At 36.1% G+C, this 25795-nt stretch overlaps 1 protein-coding gene across 3 annotated transcripts in view; it reads left to right on the top strand.

The window, feature by feature from the left end:
* The window catches only part of PIK3C2G (phosphatidylinositol-4-phosphate 3-kinase catalytic subunit type 2 gamma), a 403925-nt gene that overhangs the window by 302714 nt on the left and 75416 nt on the right, over positions 1 to 25795 (top strand). For all 3 annotated transcript variants that reach the window (XM_012502330.2, XM_003265569.4, XM_004092097.3), the window contains 3 exons: positions 4331 to 4520; positions 5006 to 5127; positions 8580 to 8688. In XM_012502330.2, the coding sequence (XP_012357784.2) occupies positions 4331 to 4520; positions 5006 to 5127; positions 8580 to 8688 (421 nt within the window). The remainder of the gene's footprint in view (positions 1 to 4330; positions 4521 to 5005; positions 5128 to 8579; positions 8689 to 25795) is intronic.

Here is a 25795-nt window from a genome sequence, read left to right as displayed (position 1 = left end):
TTAGAAAGATAGTTTAGTCATTCAACAAATATTTTTGGATCACTTACTATGTACCAGTTACTATTAATTTTTCCCTGTAAAATATATTATTAAGTTAACAAAAAAAATTTGCAACATTACATACAATTGTGATTCTTCTCTAACTCTCATCTCACACAAAGTCAAAGTTCTTATGCAATTGTGCCCTTTAGGTCTTTGATTCCCTTCTTTCTCTACTCACTTTGTGTCAGCCACACTGCCGTCCTCTTGCTGCTTGTTAAACACTCTAGTCATTCATCTACTTCTGAGCTTGTGGACTAGCTGTTGCTTCTGCCTAAAATGCATTTCATCAGAATTCCCATGGCCTACTTTCATGGCAAGTTAAGGTCTTTGTCAAATCATTCAGCTCATCTTTTCAGTGAGATGAGCACTTTGCAGTGGGCATCCTATTTAAAATTGTAAAACTATTATCTACCCCCATATTTCCTCTCCCTATTTCCTATTTTCTTTTATAATACGTATTAGTTTATCAAATTTTATATTTTTACTTGATTAATTACTATCAGAATTTTAGATTATACAAACTCTAAGAGGTCAAAAAACTTGCGTCTCTTTTGTTCATTGCTAAATCCTATCACTAGAATAGTACCTGGCATGTAATAGGAATAAGGACAATGTGTATGTCTTTGTGTTTGCATGTCTGTGTGTTTGCATGTCTGTGTGTTTGCATGTCTTTGTGTTTGCATGTCTGTGTGTTTGCATGTCTGTGTGTTTGCACAAATATATAGAGAAAGTTCAAAAAAGAATGGTGTCAAACTTCTTACAGTGGTTATTTCTGGGGAGGAGCACTGGCCTCCCATGGAGAAAAGAAAAAGGGAACCTTTCACATTTTACTTTATATTTTCCTGTGTTGCTTGAATTATATATGCTAAAATGCCAAGTTTTTAAATGTCCCTAAATCTCTTACATATAACAGGCAAATCAACCAGGATAGCAACATTTATGACAAAACTAGGCAACAAGGTATACCCAAAGAACCGTACAACAAAAGCAGGTAGAGGCAAACCATAAAATTACAAGATTTGTGTGGTATGAGCATTTGGATAGAAGGAAGCTAAGGGAAACCACAGGTACTCTGGCTGACCTGAGAGCGGGACTCCAAAAGAGTCAACAGTTATTTGTTGGAAGCTGAGCAGGCTAATTTGAGAAAAGCAGTTGAAATTGGAAGTACTTTTTGCATACTCTATTTCACAGGCAAGGGTGAAGGTTCTGTGGCAAATATAAAAAGATTAGGCAATCTATGAATTCTCAACTTTAACTGGGGCTTTCTTCCAAGAAAAGGGTCTCTCTCACACTAAAGAGAAACTGTTGGACATATAATCCAAATTGCGTGGACAAGAGATAATATTAGCAAAGGGAAAATCAAAGTCCAGAAAAAGTTGGAGGGAGGGGATCAAAGCAGAAATATCTCAGAATGTATTGTATGAAATTTTATATATATATATAGGGAGAGAGAGAGACAGAGTTTTGCTCTTGTTGCCTAGGCTGGAATGCAGTGGCACAATCTTGGCTCACCGCAACCTCCACCTCCCAGGTCCAAGCAATTCTCCTGCCTCAGTCTCACAAGTAGCTGGGATTCCAGGCATCTGCCACCATGCCTGGCTAATTTTTTGTATTTTTAGTAGAGACGGGGTTTCACTGGTCTCAAACTCCTGACCTCAGGTGATCCACTGGCCTCAGCCTCCCAAAGTGCTGGGATTACAGGCAGGAGCCATCGCATCTGGCCAAAATCATTTTTTTTTTAATCACTATGTGACAGCAACAGAAAAGGGAGCCCCAGACCCTAAAAAATCCTCTACTCCTTCCTGAAAGTTCAGGAATACTCATTTTATATAAAAATGAACAAGAAAAATGACCATGGTTGAAAGTCATATAGAATTACAACAAGAAAAAGAGAAATAAGAAGCAAAATAATATCCTTACAAATAAAGTGGGCCAGAAAGACATGCCCACCAAAAGGATAAACTGTATCCTTATATTTAATTGAGATAAAGGAAATTAAGAAAATGATAAATATATGAAGGAACAACATAGACCACAATCAGGAAACCTCAGAAAGGAAGTGATTGAACCCAAGAAAGAATTAGAAATAAAAGAAAATGTGATTTTACAAACAATAAGCTAGAAGAGACATGGGAATGAACAAACACAACAAAACACACAATGCCTCAAGAAAGAAGGTAAAAACAGAGAAGACTTTTAAAATAAAAAAGAAATAAAGAAAGGCAATGAAGATCCAATGTACATATAATAGTAGTCCCTGAAAAAAAGAAAATGAAATAATATATAAAACTATATCAAAACTAAATAGCATATTTAGTATTTTAACAAATACTAAGACAATAATTTAAGAAAAAAATTTCAAAAGTGAAAGGATTTGAAATTACGTATTGAAAGGGCACTATTCAAAAAAATGACCCAGAAAAACCAATACAGAAGCATGTTTTAGAAAAACTACTGAACTTTGCAGAAAGAGAAACTTTCTTTAAGCATGTAGGCCGGAAGACTAACTCACTTATATGGGAAATAATTTACTATGTCATCAGAGTTTTGAATAGTAATCCTTTATTCCAGAAGAAAATAGAATAGCTTTATGGCACTCAAAAAATAAAATGTGAGCTAATGATGTTATATCCAGGCAAACTAACTTTCAAGTATAAAGGCCACAGATCAACTGTTGTCAGCTTACAAGAATTCAGAAACTTATTTCCTTGAGCACTTCTTGAAGAATTTACTGGAACATGAGTTTTCAGGTAATCAAAGTGATTGTAGAGACGTGGGCATAAGGACTGGTAGAGAGTTTAAAATTAAGTGAAGGTTATAAGAGAAACTGCAAAGTGTGTTTAGTATACATACTATACAATATAGTTCAATTGTACTATACAATTGTAGGTCAATAAAAAATGGAGGTGGGTTTAGACAGGCATACTGGCACATGCCTCTAATCCTAGCTACTCAGGAAGCTGAGGAGGGAGGATCCTTTGAGCCTAGGATTCAGAGGCTGCAGTGAGCTACTGTCTCACCACTGTATTCCAGCCTGGGTGACAGAGTAAGACCCTATCTCTGAAAAAAAAAAAAAAAAAAAAAAAAAAGGAAGTAGGGGCTAGGAAGCACAAATTAAACGTAGAATAAGCATACTGTTTGCTTTATGGTATTAACTGAGATTAAAAGGGTAATATCACAAGTCAGATACTGGAGAAAAGGGAACAAACAGTATAAAAATAGAAGCTATTAGCTGATTTCAATATTACTCTCTATAGAGAATGAATTAAAAATAACAAAAAAGAAGGGGTAAAGGAAAATATAGAAATAAATTATTATACCATCAGAATGCAAACTTTCTTAAATACGAAAAAACCTTTCAAAAGCAGAGACAACAAAAATAAAAACACCAAAAACAAAGAAAAACAAAGAATGAAAAATATTTTATATAAAATACTTGTCTGTTAAATATAGCACTTAAGTATGCTACCTTTTTTAAAGATAGAGAAACATAAAAATATACAAAAATAAAATTTAAATTAAAAATTAAACAATGAAAGTTGAGCCATAAGTGTTAAAACTGTTTACATATAAGGGAAGGGAAAGAATAGGGTAGAAAGTATGGGAATAGCTACTAGGCTTCTTGGAATTTGCATTACTTCTGGAATTTTGTAAATATTTTAAATAAATATAAGCTGGAATTAATTTTTTTAAAAATTCCCCCCAAAAAACAAAAAAAAAATTTTTTTTTTTTTTGAGAAGGAGTCTTGCTCTGTCGCCCAGGCTGGAGTGCCGTGGCGCCATCTCGGTTCACTGCAAGCTTCGCCTCCTGGGTTCACGCCATTCTCCTGCCTCAGCTTCCAGAGTAGCTGGGACTACAGGCACCTGCCACCACGCCCGGCTAATTTTTTGTATTTTTTAGTAAAGATGGGGTTTCATCGTGTTAACCAGGATAGTCTCGATCTCCTGACCTCGTGATCCACCCGCCTGGGCCTCCCAAAGTGCTGGGATTACAGATGTGAGCCACCGCGCCCGGCCACAACAAAATCTTTTTAAAATGTAGTTATACAATATAGCAACTACAGTTTTATATTTCATCACAAGAGTTTCTTGTATATTTATTTGCTAATAACTCCAGATGCGAACTTGAAGTTTATACAAATAACATTTAATAGTTGGGCTCCAAATAAACATGCATGGCTCTTGGCTTTGTCCCCTCACACTGGCAAACACAAAGAAACAGATCATAAATGAAATAAGTAGATGCAGAGGAGTGTTACTCACTGTCTTTTCTTTTACATTTCTCTAGGAAAATAAAGGAAAGTCTGGAGTGTTTCCCTGTTAAATTGAATAACTTGATCCACACACTTGCACAAATGTCAGCCATAAGCCCTGCCAAATCTACTTCACAGACTTTTCCTCAGGAATCCTGTTTGCTGAATACAACTAGGTCGATTCAAAGAGCAACAATTTTAGGGTTCAGCAAGAAATCCAGTAATGTAAGTTTAAAGTCCATCATCTTGACTTACGTATCACTTGACTTTATCTCAGACTTCTCTTCACTATGCTACACAGCCTTTCTTATAGCCCAATTTTTTACTATGCAAACGAAAAATAATTTACAATTTAAGCAGAAGTGTCATTAAGAGGATGTTCCAAGGAAAAATCATAACAACAAGAGCTATGAGTAGGGAACCATCAAAGAGAACAATTCCTGCCCTGTGGTAGAGTATAAATCAAGAACTAATTAAAATGTCCACAAGAACAGCAAAAATTAGGCAATCTGTTCCTAGCACATACGATCATGATACTCTTAGATATTATTTATAGGTAATTTTGCCTTTACAAAATGCATCTCCTAGCTTTTATGATAATGTTTTGCAGAAAGGTTCTTCCTTTGTTTGGTTTACATAAAATCGGGTTTTAGAATGTATCACAGGCTGCTATTGCCATCTTTTGATTTCTATCTATTTACTTTCTGCAGCTGTATCTGATCCAGGTGACATACAGCAACAACAAAACAGGCCTGATAGAAAAATCATTTGACCAGTTTTCAAAACTTCACAGCCAACTTCAGAAGCAGTTTGCATCACTGACTTTCCCAGAGTAAGGCACTGTCCTTTTACATTGTTTTGCCTTCAGTACTTGTCCTTGAGCAAAAAGAAAAATTATGGTTATGGGATTTTCTATTTGTGAGCAACACAGTATTCTGACTCCAATGCCATTGAATCTATCCCAGCAGAGAGTCTGAATTGCTCTCAGAGTGAAGAATCTTTTGTCTCATAAAACAGAACAAGATTTGCAATTTTATTTTTACTTCCAGTCATTGATTTTGTAGACAGACAATTTCAAAAGCTATTTCGTTTTTCTTCGATTATTGGGAAAATAGTCTCATTTGCCTGTTTTTAATTTAATCCTCTTAGTTATTTTTTATAAAAATACAATCGAAATTGAAATTGCAGAAGAAAATTGGATATGTTTACTTTTTCAACAAATAACTGTAATATAAAGCCTATATATACATAGGCTTATTAATATACATATTTAATTATATATAATTATATATATGCTTATTAAATATATATTTAATTTCAATAACAGGAAAAATGTAAACGTATTTATATCAATTCATATATTACTAACTCTTTGTTGCCATTAATTTTTAACTTTTAAATTATTAACTTGCATTATCTAAATTGAATTTGTTATTTTGTTCATTTTGAAGCCATCTTGAAAATCATTATTTTCATTTATGTTATAATGGAAAAATGTTAAACATAAGCAAACTAAAAATATCATAAAAATAACTGCTATTCAAATAACCCTTCAAAAATTCATCACTTAGAAGCAGTCAAATTTTGATCATAGATTTCAGTCTATAAAAAAGGTGTATCTTGATTTTGAAAATGTGAGCTTTCCAGAAATTATGATATTGCATTTAGGTTAATCAGATGTTTTATCTACAGTGAGATTTTTTTTAGGTAAAGTAAATGGTCCTTTTATGATGTAATTGTTTATACTTTACCTGGCATACTTGATACATGTAGATTTTTACTCAGCTTTCAGGATTTAGTCACCTTCCAAAATATAAATATAAGCAAAGTTAGTGCATAGGGAGATATTGCGCAATATTAAAAATTGAGTAGTTCACATTCATGAAAAAAAAACTGTACTGGCATATGTAACAGGATTTTTGAAATTCAGATGCTTTGAGCATCAGGAAGTCCAGAAATTAAGAACATACTCAAGAGACTGAGAGGGAGGTAAAGTCATTCTGGAAACTTTTAGAAGTAACATCCAGTTTTAGAATTATCAAAAAATCTGATAGAATAACTGAAAAAAAGAGACACAGGCAAAAAAAAATCTCAACGTTTGGCTGCAAATACCACATTCAACATCAATGTTTGCCATGATATCCTACTAATTAATAATTGAGAAGAATATGTTAATCTTTGTTTAATGGCTATCCTTTTTCGGTTTCAAAAATGTCTCTGTTCTACATTGTACCTCACCAACACATATCAATATAACTTGTAAAACTTTAAAAATTCTAATAATCTATCTCAATTGGCCTCTTTTCAGTTTTCAGCTTTTGTTAGGGTTCTGCTTTGCTCATTACTGCTGCCTGGAGGTTCTTAACATTGATTTTCAAACTGTGTAAGCAACCTGTGGAGGCAAGGAACATTTTGTCCTATGTTCCCTGAACACTGTTTGCATGCTGACACTCACAAAGGGACCCAGGCTTACAGTGATGCACATAAATAAAGGATGAAGATTCCCTATGACTTCTAAATTTACTGAGGGAAGCCCTACGAGAGTTATGTAAATGTCATCTGGAAGGCATGATCAGAAAGTCAGTAATGAAGAATGAAATTCTAATCAGTTCATACCATCTAACAGTGGACTTCAAATCAGCTATTTGTGTTTCTGGGTAACTTCCAGGGGTACACGACATGAAAATATTCCTTAAAATTAATAATCTTTTTTAGAAAAGTAATATGCTTGGCGAGAGTTGACTTTCTTCTCCCAACCATCCAAAATTTTATTTTGGCACATTGATCAGGCTATAGAAACTTCTGAGGACCAGACAAAAGGGCAAATCAAAATATTGGTGTTGGTATTGAGAAAATGAATTACTCTGATAATCAAACATCAAATCAAATCTTTGTTAGATGTTTTCTAATCTTTGTTGCGAATGAAATTGAGGGAGGATATGATGATACTGTCAGACAAAAGATCATAAAAAGTAATTTTCAATAACTGCTGTATTTGACATATAATTCGAAGAAGTTTCAATTAAATGACAGTATTATAGAAGCATTCCTCAACTTTCATGTACTTATTTATACATAAGATGTTTTAGTACATATATCTATAAAAATATTAACAAAGTAGCAGAATTGACGTAGACTTCTGTTTTGTTCTACCAACAAGGAAAATTCATACAGACATGTGAATTAATACTTAAAACCAGCCTAATCTCTCATTTATCAAATTCATTTCTCCCCAAAAAATACCATGCATATATAGATATATAGAATATAGATCTATCTCTCTACCTACCTATCTATCTATCTATCTTCTATGCTATATGCTCAATTGATTGTATACTGGTACTAATTTTCATGATTAAATTTGGATAAAAAATTTTAAAGACTTAAGTCTTAGAGTCTGCAAGAGACTTTAAAAAATAAAATGTTCATTGTTAAAATATACAAGCATAGAGTTTTGGACTTTCCTGACATTTCCAACAGTAATCAGTGGGGTGCCATGAAATTATCACATACATCTGTATCTTTGCTGACTGTCCTTTACTATCCTCCATGTTCATTTCCCCTCCAAGCATGGTAGCCAAGCTGTGGTTCCTACCAAAGAAGCAGAAGTGTGGATGAGGCAGCAGTATGACTGGAGTCAGAGGAGGCTGCTAGGCAGTTCCTGACAGGGTATATGTAGACAGCAAGATATGTTACCAAATGCTACCCATTACCAGTCATCCCACCTAATAATTGGTCTTCATCAAATTCAACCCATCAAGATGAATCATCAGATTGTGCAAAGGAAATTCTGCAAGTAGTCAGACTCTTTGGGAAAGTATTACTATTTTCTAGAAGGCTAAGAGCAGATGGAAGCATATGTCACTTGCTAAAATGCTTAATTTAGTTAATGTAATGGTGTCTCTAGTGAACCCAGAAGAAACAACACCATCTGAACCTTTTGAAAAATTTTGAACCATTAACTTCAGTCTTTTTTTAAGACCCCACATATGTTTAAAAGACAAAATGTGTGGTCTGCCATAAATATAGTAAGAAGGGACATATAAATTAATTTAATATGTCAAATTAAATTAAGTTAGTATTAATATTAATGACCATTAATATGGCATGAATGACCACAGCCATATTAATAAAACTCTGAGGATGAATCACGTAGACGATGACTTTTTCAAATGTTTTCATTGGCCCTTCCATCTGATACAGCTGTAACTTCGTGAACAATCCTAAGATGAAAAGGCCAATTTTCAAACTAATGAAGATAACTTTTTTTTTCTCTTAAAACAGGTTTCCTCATTGGTGGCACCTACCTTTTACAAATTCAGATCACAGAAGATTCAGAGATCTAAATCATTACATGGAACAGATATTAGATGGATCACATGAAGTTACAAACGTATGTTATAATTTATTTTTCTATTTTTACATAAAACATCAACTATTTTATATTTTATATGTGAGCGTAGTGGTTTATATCTGTAATCCCAGTACTTTGGGAGGTCAAGGTGGGAAGACAGCTTAAAGCCAGGAGTTTAAGTCAATCCTGGGCCACAAAACGAGACCTTATCTCTACAAAAAATTTTTCAAATTATCCAGGCATGGTGACACATGCCTGTAGTCCCAGCTACTCAGGAGGCTGAGGCAGAAGAGTCATTTGAGCCCAGGAGTTGGAAGCTGCAGTGAGCTATGATAGTGCCACTGCACTCCAGCCTGGGTGACAGACCCAGATTCAGTCTCTAATAATAATAATATTTTATGATAACATTCTTTGGGTTCATTCATCCAATGAATATGTATGCCTAATTTGTATAAAATACATGAACTGAAAACTGTGGAGCAGCAAAACAAGTATAGAACCTTGACTTCAAATAACTTCAATGAAATAATATGTGATAAATGGACGATCAGTGCTGTGAAGTGCTCTAGAGTTTTAGAGGAATAAGAATCATTCCCAATGCAATAATAAAGGAGAAGCAGGCACCTGAGCCGAGCCTTTAACACTGAGTAGGATTTAACAGAGGTGGTCTGGGGAAGTATCTCAACAATGTAAGAAAAATTATGAGTGAGAAAAACCAAAAAGAAATCGTATTCTTAAAATTTAAATATGTTGCTGCTGTGACAAGTTACCACGCACTTGGTGGCTTTAAACAGTACATATCAATTTTCTTTCCGTTCTGGAATTCAGAAGTCTGAAAAACAGGTTTTATGGAATTAAAATCAAAATGTTAGTGGGCTGGTTCTGGAACCTTTTCAATTTCTAGAGGCTGCTTGTGTTCCTTGGCTTGTGGCTCTCTTCCAGCGACACAGTGGCACACTCTGACCTCTGATCGTGTCATCACATCTTCTTTGGCTCAAATTCTGACCCTCCTGCCTCCCTCTCAGAAGGGCTTTTTTGATTACATTGTGTCCATCTGGGTAATTTAGGATAATCTCACCATCTCAGGATTCCTAATGTAATTTTATCTGCAAAGTCTCTTTTGCCATGTAAGGTAACATATTCAGAGTTTCCAGGGATTAGGACATGAACATCTTTTGGTAGGGAGTATTATTCTGCCTATCACAGGGATCTAAGAAAACGTGCAAGGACACAGCTCTGATGGATCTCAGCATTCTTGTTAGGTAAGAGTTTGGACGCAAGCCCAAGTTGTTAGAAACTAAAACTAGGCCTTAGAGAGCTTGTTAGTCAGGGTTCTCCAGAGAAACTGAACCAACAAAATTGTGTGTGTGTGTGTGTGTGTGTGTGTGTGTGTCTCTGTGTCTGTATGTGTCTGTGTGTGTCTGTGTGTGTGTGAGAGACAGAAAGAGAGAGAGAAAAGAAGAAATTTGTTTAATTGGCTCACATGATTGTGGAGGCGCAAATCCAAAATCTGTAGGGTGGGCTGGCAGGCTGGAGACCAGAGGAGATTATTTACCATCCAAGTCCCAAGACATTCTGCTCAGAGGTAAGTCTTTGTTCTGTTTAGGTATTCAATTGATTGGATGAGGCCTACCCATATTATGAAGAGTAATATGCTTTACTGAAACTCTACCAATTTCAATATGAATCTCATCCAAAAAAACACCTTCACAGAAACATCCACAATAATGTTTGACCAAATATAGGGGTACTGTGACCCAGCCAAGTTGACAGACAAAATTAACCATCACAGGAGTCATGAGGAACTAAAAACACTGTGAAGTACAATGCCCCTCACCACTTTGGTAGATCTTGGCCCTCCTTACTAGACTAGTACATTGTTCTTCTTACTATTTTTTTTTCCACCTTTAAATTGTAAAATGTAAACACACTCAGAAACATCCACAAAAGAAACTTAAACAGTTCCGGGGTAAATTATAAGAACACCCCTGTAACCGTGCAGTAGTTTCAAAACATATCTGAAAATTCTTTGCCACCCTCCCATCAAGAGGAGGCAGCTTGTGTCCCACCCTCTTGGTCCCAAGAGGGCTTCTGTCATTTGCTCATCAAATAGAATATGGTGGAAGTGACCCTTTATGACTTCCAAGATAGGTTAGAAAATGCCACGCACCTTCTAACAATTTCTTTTGGAATGGTCACTGCGGGAGCCTTCAGATGCCATCTTGCAAGCTGACCTACCCTGAGTCTGCCAGGCAGAGAAACCAAAAAGACCAAATCCGAAGAGAGATATCTAAGCAACAGCAGCTGTACCAGTCTCCAGCTGGGACTCCATCCCCAACCACCAAATGATCACAGTTTCATCAGAGACCCCACGCAGAACACCCAGCTGAGCCCTCTCAAACACCTGAACTAACAAATAATAATAGAATGACTGGTTTTAAGCCAACAATGCAGTGATAGCCCATTTCCAAGGTTCATGGATTTTTATTTTTGTATAATATTTTATTATACAAACATATTACAATTCATCTGTAGATACTTCTCTACATAGACTTTTGGAATGTTTCCAGTTTGGGGCTATTACAAACCATACTGTTACGAACATTCTTTCACATGCATGACTCAGTATCCACACGTTGTTCCTACACCCAGGAATACAATTTCCAGATTGTAGGATATACTTATTTCAACCTTATAATGACCAGTTTGTTCTCTCATTTGCAATAAATACATTTTCCAATTTTCTATACTTGGTCTTTTTAATCTTTTAAATTGGGGCCATTCTGGTTGGTGTGCATCTCACTGAACTCTTAGCTTGCATTTTCCTGTTACTAATGAGTTTGAACACTTTTTGTTATGTTTTTTGGTCATTCGGATATCTTCTTTCATGAAGTGCCAGTTCATGTCTCTTTACCATTTTTCTATTGAGTTATTTAACATTCATTTATTGATTCATTTCTTGGTTGAAATTGTTAGAAGGTGTATTTCTTCATATATTGTGGATAGAAGTTCTTTATGATTTAAACAGATTGAAAACAATTTTCTTCTACTCTGACTTTGTCCCTTTGCTCTATCATGTCTTCTGATGAACAGAAATGCTTAATTTTAATGAAGTGAAATGTATCAGTATTTTCTTAGTAAGAACATACCCTACCTCAATGTCATAAATGTGTGAATCTTTTGGGGTGATCTATGATCAACGGCTCTTCTCCTTTATTCAGGTTTACAATGTGCCTTTCATGTAATGCTTCTTTATCCATAAATAAAATGCACATTTTTTTTTTTTGAGACGGAGTTTTGCTCATCACCCACGCTGGAGTGTAATGGCGTGATCTCGGCTCACCGCAACCTCTGCCTCCCAGGTTCAAGCAATTATCCCACCTCAGCCTCCCCAGTAGCTGGGATTACAGGTGCCCACCACCACACCCAGCCTATTTTTGTATTTTTAGTAGAGACGGGGTTTTGCCATGTTAGCCAGGCTGGTCTTGAACTCCTGACCTCAGGTGATCCGCCTGCCTTGGACTCCCAAAGTCCTGGGATTACAGGTGTGAGCCACTGTGCCCTGCCTGAGATGCACACTTTATTAATACACACACTCAAGCAGCAGGTAGAGAACAAGAGAGAGAGAGCAAGGGACCTGTGGGCCAAAGCGTTTATTGCAGTTTAGGGCATTATCCAAGCAGGTTTCCCACAGGGAGTTCCAATTAGAGGATTTAGAGCAAGCAGGCACAGGTTCTATAGAGTTGAACGGTGACTGAAGGTAGTCATTGTAGCATATCTATGCAATGCAAGCAGTGTGTGGGTATGAGTGGAGTGAGTCAAGAAGGTTATATCTATCTGACCCATAGAGAGATGGTCACCAGGAGGTAGTTGTATAAGAAATATCTGGATCGACCACATCAAGGAGCTCGAAGGCAGAGAACCGAAAACTGTCAAAGACGACTAAGACTTTCTTCTAGTATTTGAAAGTGCAACTTATATTCAAAATGAATGCCAAGGCAATGGAAAATTATAGAGATTATAGAGATGGCTGCTTAACTTTACTTTCAACCTATATGGAAAATTATACCTATATGGAAAATTATACCTATATGGAAAATTTCAACCTATATGGAAAATTATAGAGATGGCTGCTTAACTTTACTTTCAACCTATCTAACTTACACATTTAAAATTCGAATCCCTTCTAGTAAAGGTTTGATTGCACCCCACAAATCTCTCTATATAATACTGTATATATAAATTTGATATACAATACCATATTTTCTTTCTTATTCTTTCAAAATATTTATAAACTTTTCATTGTGATTTCTCTTGTGGCCATGGATTTTTAGGAAATACTTTTTAATTTTTTCAAACATATTTAGCCTCTTTTTTGTTATTTTATTTCTACCTTAAGTATGTCAGAGAACACACCTATAGTTTCAATTTTTTCTAAATTTTGTGATGTTTTATTGTCCTAAATATGGTCAGTTTAGGTAAAAATTCCATGCATGCTTTAGAAGAATGCACCCTGTAATTGTGAGAAGCAGTGTTGTACATATGTATATTAGTGCAAATTGTCATCTTGACTGATTTTTGTTTGTTTGTACCAGTAGAGGTTTTGAGAAATATTCCACTATATTTATACATCTAACTACTTCTCATTATCTTCCTGTTAATTTTTGCTTTATATGTTTTGTGGCTGTTATTAGGATCACTTACATGGAGAATTGTTATATTTTTCCCATTATATTGAAATTTTCACTAACGTTCACGTGTCTCTCCTATCTCTAACGATGCCTTTTGTCTGAAAAATCTTTCTTCTGTATTACTAATATAGCCAAGCCAGCTTTATTTTGGCTAGTGTCTGCATGATACAACTTTTTCCATTGCTTTACTTTCATCATTTCATATTTTTCCGTTTCAATGATCACTCTTATAAGCAACACACAGATGGGTTTTTTTCTAAATCTAGTAACATAATTTTCATCTTTTACTTGTACTGCTTAATTATTTACATTTGCTACTGTCATGGATAAATACGTGTGTGCATGTGTCTATGTGTATATGTTATACTCAAGTCTATCACCTAATGCTTTCTCTCTTTTCTTCCATTCTATTTTTAAATTTAGTATTTATTTTTCCATTTTGTCCTGCGTAACCTCAGGAGTTATAAACTCTTTTACTGTTAGGAATTACCATAGACATTAAAGTATGTGTCTTTGACCTATTTAAGTCTAATATAAATTAGAATTTTTATGAACTTCCCAACGATACAAGGTCCTTAGAGCCCTATGCCTATTTAACCCACTTGTGTCTTATATTATTTACAAATAATGTACATTTATATCTGTATCTATAAACTGATGAAGTAGTTATTTTTTTAATTCATATAATCAACATTTGTTTAGTCTTTTATTCTTGAGGGATATTTTTGCTGACAATACTATTTTAATAGCAATTATATAAAAATATATATTTATATATAAAGCTATATATCATACAGCCTTATAATTATATAAAATATATATTTATATATAAAGAGATATACATATAAAGCTATATATAATATATAATAAAGCTTTATATTATTAAATATAAAATTTATATAATAAAGCTTTATATAGGTAGCTATATCCATATATCTGCTGATATATATGAATATAATCTCCTGATATATATAAATATAATCTGCTGATACATATCTGCTTTTGTTTTTTTGCACTTTTACTATAATCTGCTCAGATGTAATGTTGTTACTTTTATCATACTTGAGCTTCAGAGCTTCTTGAATTTGTGCTATGATGTCTTTCATCAGTTTTGGAAAGTTTTCAGATATTATGACTTCAAATATTGCTTGTACCATTTCTTCTGTTTTTCTAGGACTGTAATAACATATATGTTAAACCTTTTCTCTATATCCTTTATGCCTCCTACTCCTTACTCTTACTGCTGTATTTTTTAATTATTTTGTCTCTTCATGCCTCATTCTGAGTAGCTTCTTCTGACATAACTTCTGGGTTATTAATTCTCTTTTATCTGTGTTTAATATGTTATTAAATTCATTCTTTGAGTTCTTAATTTCAAACATTATGTTTTTCAGTGTTATGATTTCCATTTTTATGTGAGTTCCCCATTTTTACTGAAAATCTCAGCCTTTTTTATTATATCTGCAAATAGTAAGCATAGTTATTTTTAAATCTTTCTTAAAACTCCACTATTGAGAATCACTGCATGTATGATTCTAATGTGTAATGTTTCTACTGATTTTCAATCATGTAGTCTTGTTCACTTGTGAGTTATTTTCTTTTTTATTGTGGCCAGATATTATACTGCAATATACTTTGCAGAAATAATTTACCACCTAGGTTACTATTATCTTAGTGTGGAAAAGAACCAAATATAGGGATATTAGCAATCTAAAATTGCCAAAATTCAATTGCAGCAATTCAGATTATTCGAAACCGAACTATAGCCTTTGTGAGGGCCTCTTTCTGGTTCATCCTTATTCCTCAGATATAGCCCTCTGGGGTCCAGACCCAAGGAGAGGTAGATTCACCAGGAGCCTACCTGGAAGTCCTGGCTTCAATTTCCTTTCCTCATGTGTCTGCAAAGTGGTCAAAAGTGCTGCTTAACTTCTCAGCCTCTCAACTGCTCCCACTTGTGTGAGTAAACACCCACAACAGAGAAGCAGTGCCAAATCCTGGACCCACATTCCTGAATTTGTGTCTTCCTTCCAGATCCTACCCTGGTAATTTTTCACTATCTTGTTGGCTGTCTAACACTTTCCAGCAAAGTTTAAAAAGCAAATGTCTAGCTGTTTCAATTATTCTCATTAGGATATTTGGACAAAATGGCCTAACCTACTATCACCAGAAAATGGAGTCTAAAACTGCAGCCATCACCCAAGCTACCCTTGGTTTTAAGAGATAGCTGCCATTTTGCTTCTCCATCTCTTTCTTGTGCTCTATTACAACCATTCTCTCATAGGTTACTATTATAGGGTCTCAGTCTGTGGTCACTTTCCAGCCCAAAAAGTATTAAAGGATTTCTTATTGGGCTGTTTGCTGCTACCCACCAGTGGCTCTGAGAATAGCCTAGAAAATTGAAGGGAAATGCCAAACCCTAATTCTGTCCCATCTCACATGTGGATCAAAAAAGGCTTTTAAGATCACACAAACACACACATATAATCAATATATGCACAGAGCATACAACTTCTAAATGCTAAAAGGAGCTCTAATTTTCTTTACTGTTAGGTTCTCATATCATCATCCTGTATGAAGGACTCATCTTATTTGAGATGAATGCTACATTTCATAGGGAGGCACCAAACTAACAGAATATTCTAGAGTTCTTGGATAGACACAGGATCTTTTAGTGATTTATCTGAAACATTATCCTTAAAAGTAAAGAGTACAAGGCCTTTTGAATTTTTTGCCTTTTGATGTAAGAGTGAAGAACAGTTATAGAATAGTTTTAGCTAGTCCTCAGATCTTGATAACTTTAATGTCACCCATGAGAACCCATTTCTAATATTAACATGACTAGTCAATAAGCCACCATTTTTATAAAGAAAAACTCATCTGTAACATTCAGTTTGCTAATTACTAAAATGCCTATTATCAAGTTCTGAGTGAATAACAGAAGCAAATGTACTGACTGCATCTAGAATGGGCTTCTTGATTAGAATACTAAAAGCCCCCTCCTTTTTCCCTCCCCATACCACTGCCCCAATTGTGCATCTTTGATTAGGGCATTAACAGGTCATTACTAGACTCGACTCTACAATCTTGATTAAATGCCAGCAGCACTTGGGTTATACCTTGACTTAAGAGACATATATATAATACCATGTTGCACATGCAGACATATTTCAAAGTAAATTACAGGCATTGTAACAGTAGGAAAACAGCTAACCCCATAACTAGAACTTACTAAAGGGCAAAAGAGCTCTATTTTTTTCTCAGCTGTCAGTTAAACAACATTTCTTTTCCACTTGAATCTTGGGAAAGCGTTTAGATGAAATTACATCTCAAGTCATGGTTTAAATTTCTTTTGTTACATTCTATATAATAGATTGAATCAGTATATATTAAAAAAGTACTAAATTTAAAAAATATATCAATGCATATATACAAAATAGCCTCCTAAGTGTAAAATAGGCTCACTAATTCAGTATGTTGGCTTATTGCTGTGCCTCCTAGTTTATTAATATTGCGGTTTAATGATAAATAGATGTATTTAAAGAAGAAAATCCTATAGGGGTCCTAAGCACTGTTAGAGAAAACCTGAGTTGTCAGTAAGGACTGCATTAGATTGCATATAGTCAGGAGCAAGAAGAGGTAAAACTTTTAGATCTCTTTCAGCAGTTACTAAGAAAACAAGTGGTTTTCAAATTATAGTTCCTATATGGTGCTGGGGATCTCACCTTGAAACTTACATAAGAATGTTAAATATTGGCCCTATCTAGATCTACTAAATCAGAAACTCAAGGGGTGGGACCCAGCAATCTTTGTTTTTAACAAGTCCTCCAGAAGATCTCAAAACATGGTAGTATTTGAGAACCATTGTCTCAGACAATAAATATCTTCCCATTTATTTTTCAGTTTAAATATGGTCAGTCATTTGGCCTCCAATATAGCAGGTACTCAAGTATTCTATTATATTATTGATTCTTAGCAAATTTTGATACAAGAACATTGCGCTGCAATATTATTTCAAGGCTGGTAGACTCTCAGCTGGAGATGCTATGTTGTGTCAAAGGGCAACTGCCTGAGCACTTAAGGAGGTGTACTCAACTAATTCCAAGTGACGTAGAGAAGGCATCCCCGATGGTATGGCATTTAAGATGATATTAAAGGGCAAGTAGCAGTTGGTAACTAGAAATCGGGAAAAGTCATGCTAGGCAAAGAGAACTGCAAAAACAAAACATTATGGTTACACGCTTTCTCCTGTTTAGAGACTTAAAGAACAAAATGACTATATTTATCTCTATTTTTACCCCATGTCTAGCACTAATACTCTTACCAATGTTTATTACTGTTTTTGTATGAGTAAATGAATAACAAAATCATTAGCACATATTAGCCTATAAAACTTCTGCTGCTATTGAAAACCTAAAGGACTGAAAGATTGCATCTGAGAAGTGATTAGCCATGGTCTCTAAACTTGTTTATGCTTATATCTTATAAAGTTTCTATTTTAAAAAATTGCTCATGCTTCCAAAATATATAAATCATTTAAATATGTTTCATACATAAACTACTATACAAATAGTGACACACATTTTAAAACTTGTAGAAAATGAAAAATTTGGAAAAAGAAATTTGAATGTTATTACAAAATAAATATTCATAGTACTTTTAATATTTTCCTTCACTTCAGTGCCTAATCCCACATGAATGTCATGACAGAGACCTCTGGCATTGTAGAGAATGATCTTGGGAATCCTCTTCACTGCCAGCTCTGGGGTAGGCTGCACTGGTTGCCTAGTGCCATGTCCAGAAACATTGCCTGGCCATGGGCAGAAAGGATGAATGGTAATAGCACACCAAGTCATGACTGTGTCCTCCAGAAAGATCACTCAGATTATGCAAATCACATTTGTAATGTATCTGTTATGAGCAAAGGGAAAGAAATGAACAGTATGTGCTCACTCACTATGAAGATAGAATAGTGTAATAGGGAAACTGAGAGTATAATGATGTTAGTAGTAGGAGGAAACAAAGAAGTAAAATAAAATAATTGTTGAAAACATTGTTAACAAAACAATAGGAAAGCAAGATATTTTATGTGCATTCTCAATATAAAATTATATGACATGTTTTAGTATATTTGCCATTCTGTCTCAGTCAATGGAGAATGAATTATGACTAAAGCTTCTGCCCTACAGAATCAAGGAAACTTAATTCATCACATTGGGTTCCAAGTGATTTTTGCATGTTAAAGAAGCACATAGAATGTTGACATCTTAATGTCCCTCACTGATGCTGACATTCTCTGAAGGTCACGTCTGTTCATTTGTACTGTGGTTAAGGGCTGTGGATATGGCAGTAACTGTAAAGGAAAGTGCTGAGGGAATGGTGGATGGATTGTTATCTTTGCATGCTGAGGGCAGTCTTACTGATTATAATAAAGCTGTTTGGAGACAATACCTGTCCAGCAACTGCTGAAATTGTCAGGTTTGGGCTATGTAAGCTGAGGCCAATAAGTGCAAAGTAAAAAGGCATCTGATTTCTGGGGCTGGTGTGAAGAAGGTGAATATTGGAAGCAGCAGACTTTCAATAGGAAACTCCAAAATGTATCTGCTATGAAATCTCACAGGATGGGTTAAGATGGAAGTATTAGCAGAGGGCTGTCATGAGAGCAGAAAGCAAAGAAGCCAGGCACGTACAGGCAGAGAAGGTTTTTTGTAAAGGTGTAGTTCAGCACAGCAAGGCTTAATGAATATTGTTGTCCATCATACTCATTGCTGCATGGGGACGTAAGACCAAAACCAACACCAAACATGGCTTGCAGTTTTCATCACATCCACATTTACAAATGTGCTAATTAAAGTACTACCCTAGAGGCCCCGAGGAGAGATGTGTTTGTCTTCTTTTGTGTCTCTTTTAATCTCCATTGGTCAGTATTTATGGAAAGCAAGGCTAAAGAAATTCCAGGCACTACATTGTTTTTATATTGAATTGAATTAAAATCTAATGGGAGAAGGCATTTATATCATCAAACCTGAAGTACTGTTGTGAAATCACATAGCCTAAAAATACTCCAAGTGAGAATATTTCAGCCATCTTCTAACACCGGAGTTTCAAGGAGGGGAATCCTGTCTTGTTCCATAATAGTCTCATACTAAAAGAAGCTAAAATTATAGATATAATAGCTTCTCCCCAGGTATCATCCTGGTAATTAACTTAGCTGATTTTGCATAATGAATATTTAGGGTACCATACCTTCCTGAGATGTATAATCTACATCTCACTTATTATTTGCCCTTTCTGGACTACAAAATAAATAAAGTAGTGCTATATTAATAGATGCCAAATCAGCAAAAATTAAATGTGGACACTGAGGAGCCTCGGCGTATTAGCTGCCACATTGAAAATCACTGTCTTAGTCATTCAACAAATGTTTATTGATTGCCTACATTTTATACTCTCCGGCCAGGGATGCCAAAATAATACCTGGTAACCAATTGTTTTAGAATAAACTGAGAAGATTTTAGAAGGATTGTTCAGAGCCCCATCCTTAAACATGCTGGTTCTAAAGGTAGAAGGTGGTATATTAGGTATCTGTCTTGTATTTCAATAATTCTAGTGATTCAGATGTACAACCAGGTCTTGGAAACTCTACCCCAGAAAGTAGGAAGCTGAATCAGACACAATGCTGCCATAAGAAGCTTACAGTCTTTGTCTATATTCTGTCTATGTTGATATGCACCAGTGGCCTCATAAAGACTTTTATAACTTCACACATTAGGATTTTTTTCTCCTATATTACAAAGTAATTTTACAGGACTTGGGATGATATTCATTATATGAGTTATATTGTGATGGAACAGTCATGATGTCATCAGATGCTGCTCAGCATTAATAAGCAGCATGACCTAACTAATCACTCATGCTCTCTGTGATGCATAATGTAGTCAGATTTTAATTATCTGCAAGTAGGTTAGTCCTCATAAAAGCATTATGCATCTCCATATGTTTATGGACACTTGCCTAAGTCAGTTTGTTTATATTCAGGAAATAAAAACATAATTTTAAGATTAAATGAAACATTATTGGCCTAAAGATCACATAAATAATTCCAAACCAAATCATGTTATTTTCAGATTTTTAAAATTTTGTATTACCGGATACAGCTCCCTTTTTTCACATATATTAACATAGTTATCTACATAAACATTAGAATCTATGTAGACTATGTGCCATAAATATTTTTACTATTTTAAGTGATATGAACTGCTTACAAGATGTTTTCATGTATTCACAAATTTTCTTTCCTCTTGCTAATAAAACAAGAGATTAAACTTGCATCTATACTATTTATGCTGAATACTTCCATAATAGAATAATCTGCATCTCTGATTCTAGAAAAATTCTTCTAAAATGTTTTTCACATTTTATAGTTGCTTGTCTTATGACAACATAGGAAAAGTAAAGATAATCCTATATGCTTCTACACTAAAACACACCCCAATTTTAGTTATATATCTATTTATAACAATTATAAAATTATTTTACATCATTACATAACTTGTAAAGACTTTAAATTTTTACTGACACTATGTGTAACACTCTTGATTAAGAGCTTTAAGTTGGTTGCAGACAAGAAATTAGAGAGATTAAAAATAATGCAATATATACTTTACTCTCATTAAGTTTACAATACTGTAATAAATACAGACATTAATATAAATAACATGACAGTGAGTGGAAAAATGGAAGAAAAGGAAGTAGAAAATGTAGCTTTAAAATGAAATCATACAACCTTAACTTGCTAATATCAAATATTATTATGTGCCCTTCTAGTATAATTCTTAATTATAAACAGTCTTACTTTTGCCAAGCGAATGAGATAAAGAGACTGCTTTAAAGGCCAGAATTGGTTAAGTTAGATGGGCAAGAGGTCTCTGGGGATTTGTTCTAAAGACACAAGAGCAGCCCAGGTGGAGGGATGCCTATAAATCTCTGAGATCTCTCTGTCTTTCTGTTTCTCTGTCTGTCTGTCTGTCTCTCTCTCTCCCCCACACATGCACACAACTGACAAAAGAAAATGGATATCCCAATACCTCTTCTAATGGAGTTGATCAGTTTAGACATCCTTGTTCCATATCTACCTGGCTTGTTTTTTAGCTTCACTCTTTTCCTCAAAATGGATTTAAACTTTTTCTTTCAGTGTTTGTAGTTCATTCAAGTTCATTCTTGTAGTACTAACAAGAATTCCTTTTGCTTCTTTAAATTTTGCTCTGTTTGGGTGGAATTGTGTTATGGACTAAATAAGATCTTTATAAAGAGTAATCGAAACTGCCGGGCGTGATGGCTCACGCCTATAATCCCAGCACTTTGGGAGGCCGAGGTGGGTGGATCATGAGGTCAAGAGATCAAGACCATCCTGGCCAACATGGTGAAACCCCGTCTCTACCAAAGATACAAAAATTAGCCGGGCGTGGTGGCATGCACCTGCAGTCCCAGCTACTCGGGAGGCTGAGGCAGGAGAATTGCTTGAATCTGCGAGGTGGAGGTTGCAGTGAGCCAAGATCACGCCACTGCACTCCATCCTGGTAATAGAGCGAGACTCCATCTCAAAAAAAAAAAAAAGAGAGTAATAGAAACATGTAATAAAAGTAATAGCAAATGGTAGCAGTACCTAAACAAATGTGTACCCATATTTGAGGTTAGCTGAGATATTCAAACAGCTGTTGTTTTTAAAATTTTTAAAGCCATATTCACTGTGAGCTTTAGCTCTTCTCAGTATTGTTGTTCATTACCAGAAGTTCCCTAAAATAAGAAATTGATATTACTTAAGGTTTAAGCAGTGTTATTTTTTTAAAGCAGAAATCAAATGTCAAAATAAATCCAAATGGATAAATCCTATCTTAATCGTGAACATATGTTTCTTGTTCCCTGCTTGGTAAACCCAGATGTTAATTACTACATTTGTCACTACATTGCTCTTTTCTTATTTGGAGCTAGCTGAGATTATGTTGCATGCAGGATAAATGTCATATGTGTACCATCAGTAAAGCCAAGATTACTTTACACAGTCTACTAAAATGTCGATGACATTTTAAACTAGAATTGTAAAGGATTCTTTGGAAGTTCACTATTCTTCATAGTGTCATTCTTCCATGTAACTCTAATATGAATATAGTGGGTTGAACTACATTAAAGACTGGACATTCTGACACACTGCTTTATAAAAAAAGCAATAAAATAAAATTACTGTTCAACTTTGATTTAAAACTCTTATAGAAATTCATTTTTAAATTCACATTTTTACAGCACTTCATCGTGTTTGAGAGAGATAGATTTAGCTTATTGTTTTAACTCACTAAAGCTAAATCTTGCAGCCAATTCTAGATATTGGCTGACCAGTTAATAAATGGGAATGCTTAATGTGCTATTTTTAAAGAAAGAAAAAATTGATCTCACTGTTACATTACTTCTGGCCTTTGCAAGTACTTTAACTCTGCAGTCTTTGATACCGAGAATATGTACAGATGACGTAGGAAAAGCACTTAGGTTTTAAGTAACTTTGAATTGATCAACTCTCTCAAAAAATCAATCATATTAAATTGTAAATGACTTAACATAATTGGCAAACAAAATATCTGAACTTAAACTATAAACCGATGAAGATTTTAATTTAAAATTATTCAATTGGGTTTCAAATTTGTTCTTTATTGATTGCACTGTTAAATTTAAAAGCACATTATTAGACATTGAAAATCCTATATTAGATAAACATATCTACTCAGACAGTGAAAAAAATACATATATATATATACATAAAACCTCATAGAGCATTTCATTTAGCTTAACACATTTAGCTGAGTCATTGATATCAAAGGACAGTAACTTTAGATCCCCTAAGATAAATCCCAAACGTGTATTTATTCACCAACTATTTAACGCTCTACATAGAAGTGTTCCAAATATGTAACAACTCTTAGTGCACAAGCACTGACCTAGTCAGGATGATTGCCAACCACTAATGTGCCTTTATGGCCTGACAAGCTTGTATTGGCTGAACATTTACTGTGATGGCAAAAACTTAGGAATGGAGAGTGGGGCAAGGAGTTTGAATCTAAACCCACCACATTTGAGTTGCCCATAAGGCTTCCAGAGATGTCAAGTAGGAAGGCGGATTCATGTATCTCGAGTTTAGGGGGGGAGTTAGGCTGGAAATATTCATAATGCAGTTGTCAGCAAATAATTGATTATGAAAGGCATGAGACAAGATGAGATTACTTAGGGTGAGAGTGTAAATATGAAAAAGAAGCAGTCTGAGGACTAGACTGTGCAGAACCCCAATTTTAAAGCTTGAAGAGATACAGGAGAATCAACAAAGGAGGCTGAGCAGGAGCAACCAGTTGGACACCAGAAGGCTGTGGTGCCTGGAATTTCAGAGAAAAGCATATTTCAAAGAAGAAGGGATAATAAGCTGTGTCAAATGCTACTGATGGTCAAAAATTGAGAATTGACCACTGGATTAAGCAAAAATGGATATGATTAGTGAAATGAAGAAAAACAGTTTCAAAGCAGGCTGGACAGGATGGCCAGCTAGAAGCAGCTAGTGTGCACAGCTCTCATGGAGAGAAATAGAAGGGGCAAGGAAATACAGCACCTGCGACTGAAGCATCCGGGTTCACGCATTGGGATTCATCAAGAAAACAAGTCAACCCACAGAGAATGGAGAAAAGCAACAACCGCCCACTCGGAAGTGACACAGAAACAGGGGAACCTCCCCAGCCCAGGGAAATGGTAAGTGAGTGAGCAAACCCCAGGAACCACAGTTCTGCCATGGATCTTTGCAACCCTTGGGTCAGGAGATCCCCTCGTGAACCCACTCCACCAGGGCCTGCAGTCGGACAGACTGAGCTACGCAGAACCTTGGCGGAGCGGCCACTAAGACACACGCGAAGCACCAGGAGATTTAGATACCGGGCTTCCCAGCAAAAGTGGCTGCAACTCTGGCAAAGCGAAAGGTTAGACTCCCATACATACCCCTAAGAAAGGGGCTGAATCCAGGAGGCTGAGCAGCAATGGTGTGCAGGCTCTGCTTCCTCAGAACCTGGCAGGATGAGACCCACTGGCTGAGAATTTCAGTCAGGCACTGGTAGCAGCATTACACCTCCCTGAGACAGGGCTCCCAGAGGGAGGTGTGGGCTGCCATCTTTGCTGTTTTGCAGCCTTAGCAGTTACTGCCTTCAGTGCAGCCACCCTAAGAAAAAGCAGTCAGACTGCTTTTCTTTTTTATGTGGGACCCTGACCCCTCTTCTCCTCACTGGGCAGGACCTCCTAGCTGGTATCACCAGCCACTCTCACCAGTGTTTTCTAATTGGCAGTGGTTGCAAGCCTCTCTGGGAAGCTCCCACAGAGAGGGACGGGCTGCCATCTTTGCTCTTTCACAGCTTTAGCTGTTGTTGTTTTCAGGCGCTAGAGAGTCCGGGGTGACTATAGGCTGGAGCAGTCCCGTGGCACAGCACAGCAGCTCTGTGGAGAAGCAGCCAGACTACTTTTTCATATGGATTCTGAATCCTATTTCTCTTCACTGGGCAGAATCTCCTGACTGAGGTCTACAACCACCCCTGTCAGTGTGTTCAGGCCAGCAACAAGTCCATACCTCCCTTGGATACAGACAGAGCTCCCAGAGAGGCCTTGCTGTTTCAAAGCCTTTGCTGTTGCTACCTTCACTGTAGGTGCTGAAAAATCGAAGGTGACTGGGGACTGGAGCAGACCCCCAGCATACTGCAGCCCTACAGAAAAGTGGCCAGACTGTTTGTTACATGGGTCCCCAGCCCTGTATCTCCTCAATGGGTGGGTCCTCCTGGCCCGAGTCTCCAGCCATCCCTCCTTAGGAACTTCGAGAGTAACAGCTCTGCAACTCCCTGAGACAGAGCTCCCAGTGGGAGGGGTGGGTTGCCACCTCTGCTGTTTTGCAGCCCTTGTCCTGCTGTCTCCAGGCTCTGGAGAGGCTATGGAGATCAGGGCTAGTCTAGACCCCCAGCACAGAGCACCCACCGCACAGAAAAGTGGACACACTGTTTGCCACACAGGTCCTGGTCATCACTTCTTACTAGGCAGGGCTTCCCAACCTGGGACTCCAGCACAACTACCCTTCCTCTGCCCGACCACTTTAATCAGAGGCAGCCCACCAGTTAAAGGAACACCCACATGCAAAGATAAGAAAAAACCAATGCATGAACTCCAGCAACTCATATGGCCAGTTATGTCCTCCAAATGACTGCACTAGTTCTCCAACAAGGGTTCTTAACTAGGCTGAGTTGGCTGGAATGACAGAAATAAAATTAAGGATATGGATAGGAACAAAGATCATTGATGCTCAGGAGAACAGCAAAACCCAACCCATAAGAATCACAATAAAATAATACAGGAGCTGACAGATAAAATAGACGGTTTTTTTTTTTGTTTTTGAG

The sequence above is a fragment of the Nomascus leucogenys genome, chromosome 23, assembly GCF_006542625.1.
Source record: "Nomascus leucogenys isolate Asia chromosome 23, Asia_NLE_v1, whole genome shotgun sequence".
Classification (NCBI taxonomy): domain Eukaryota; kingdom Metazoa; phylum Chordata; class Mammalia; order Primates; family Hylobatidae; genus Nomascus; species Nomascus leucogenys.
The sequence above is the reverse complement of the archived record's forward strand: the minus strand, read 5'-3'. Positions and strand labels throughout refer to the sequence as shown.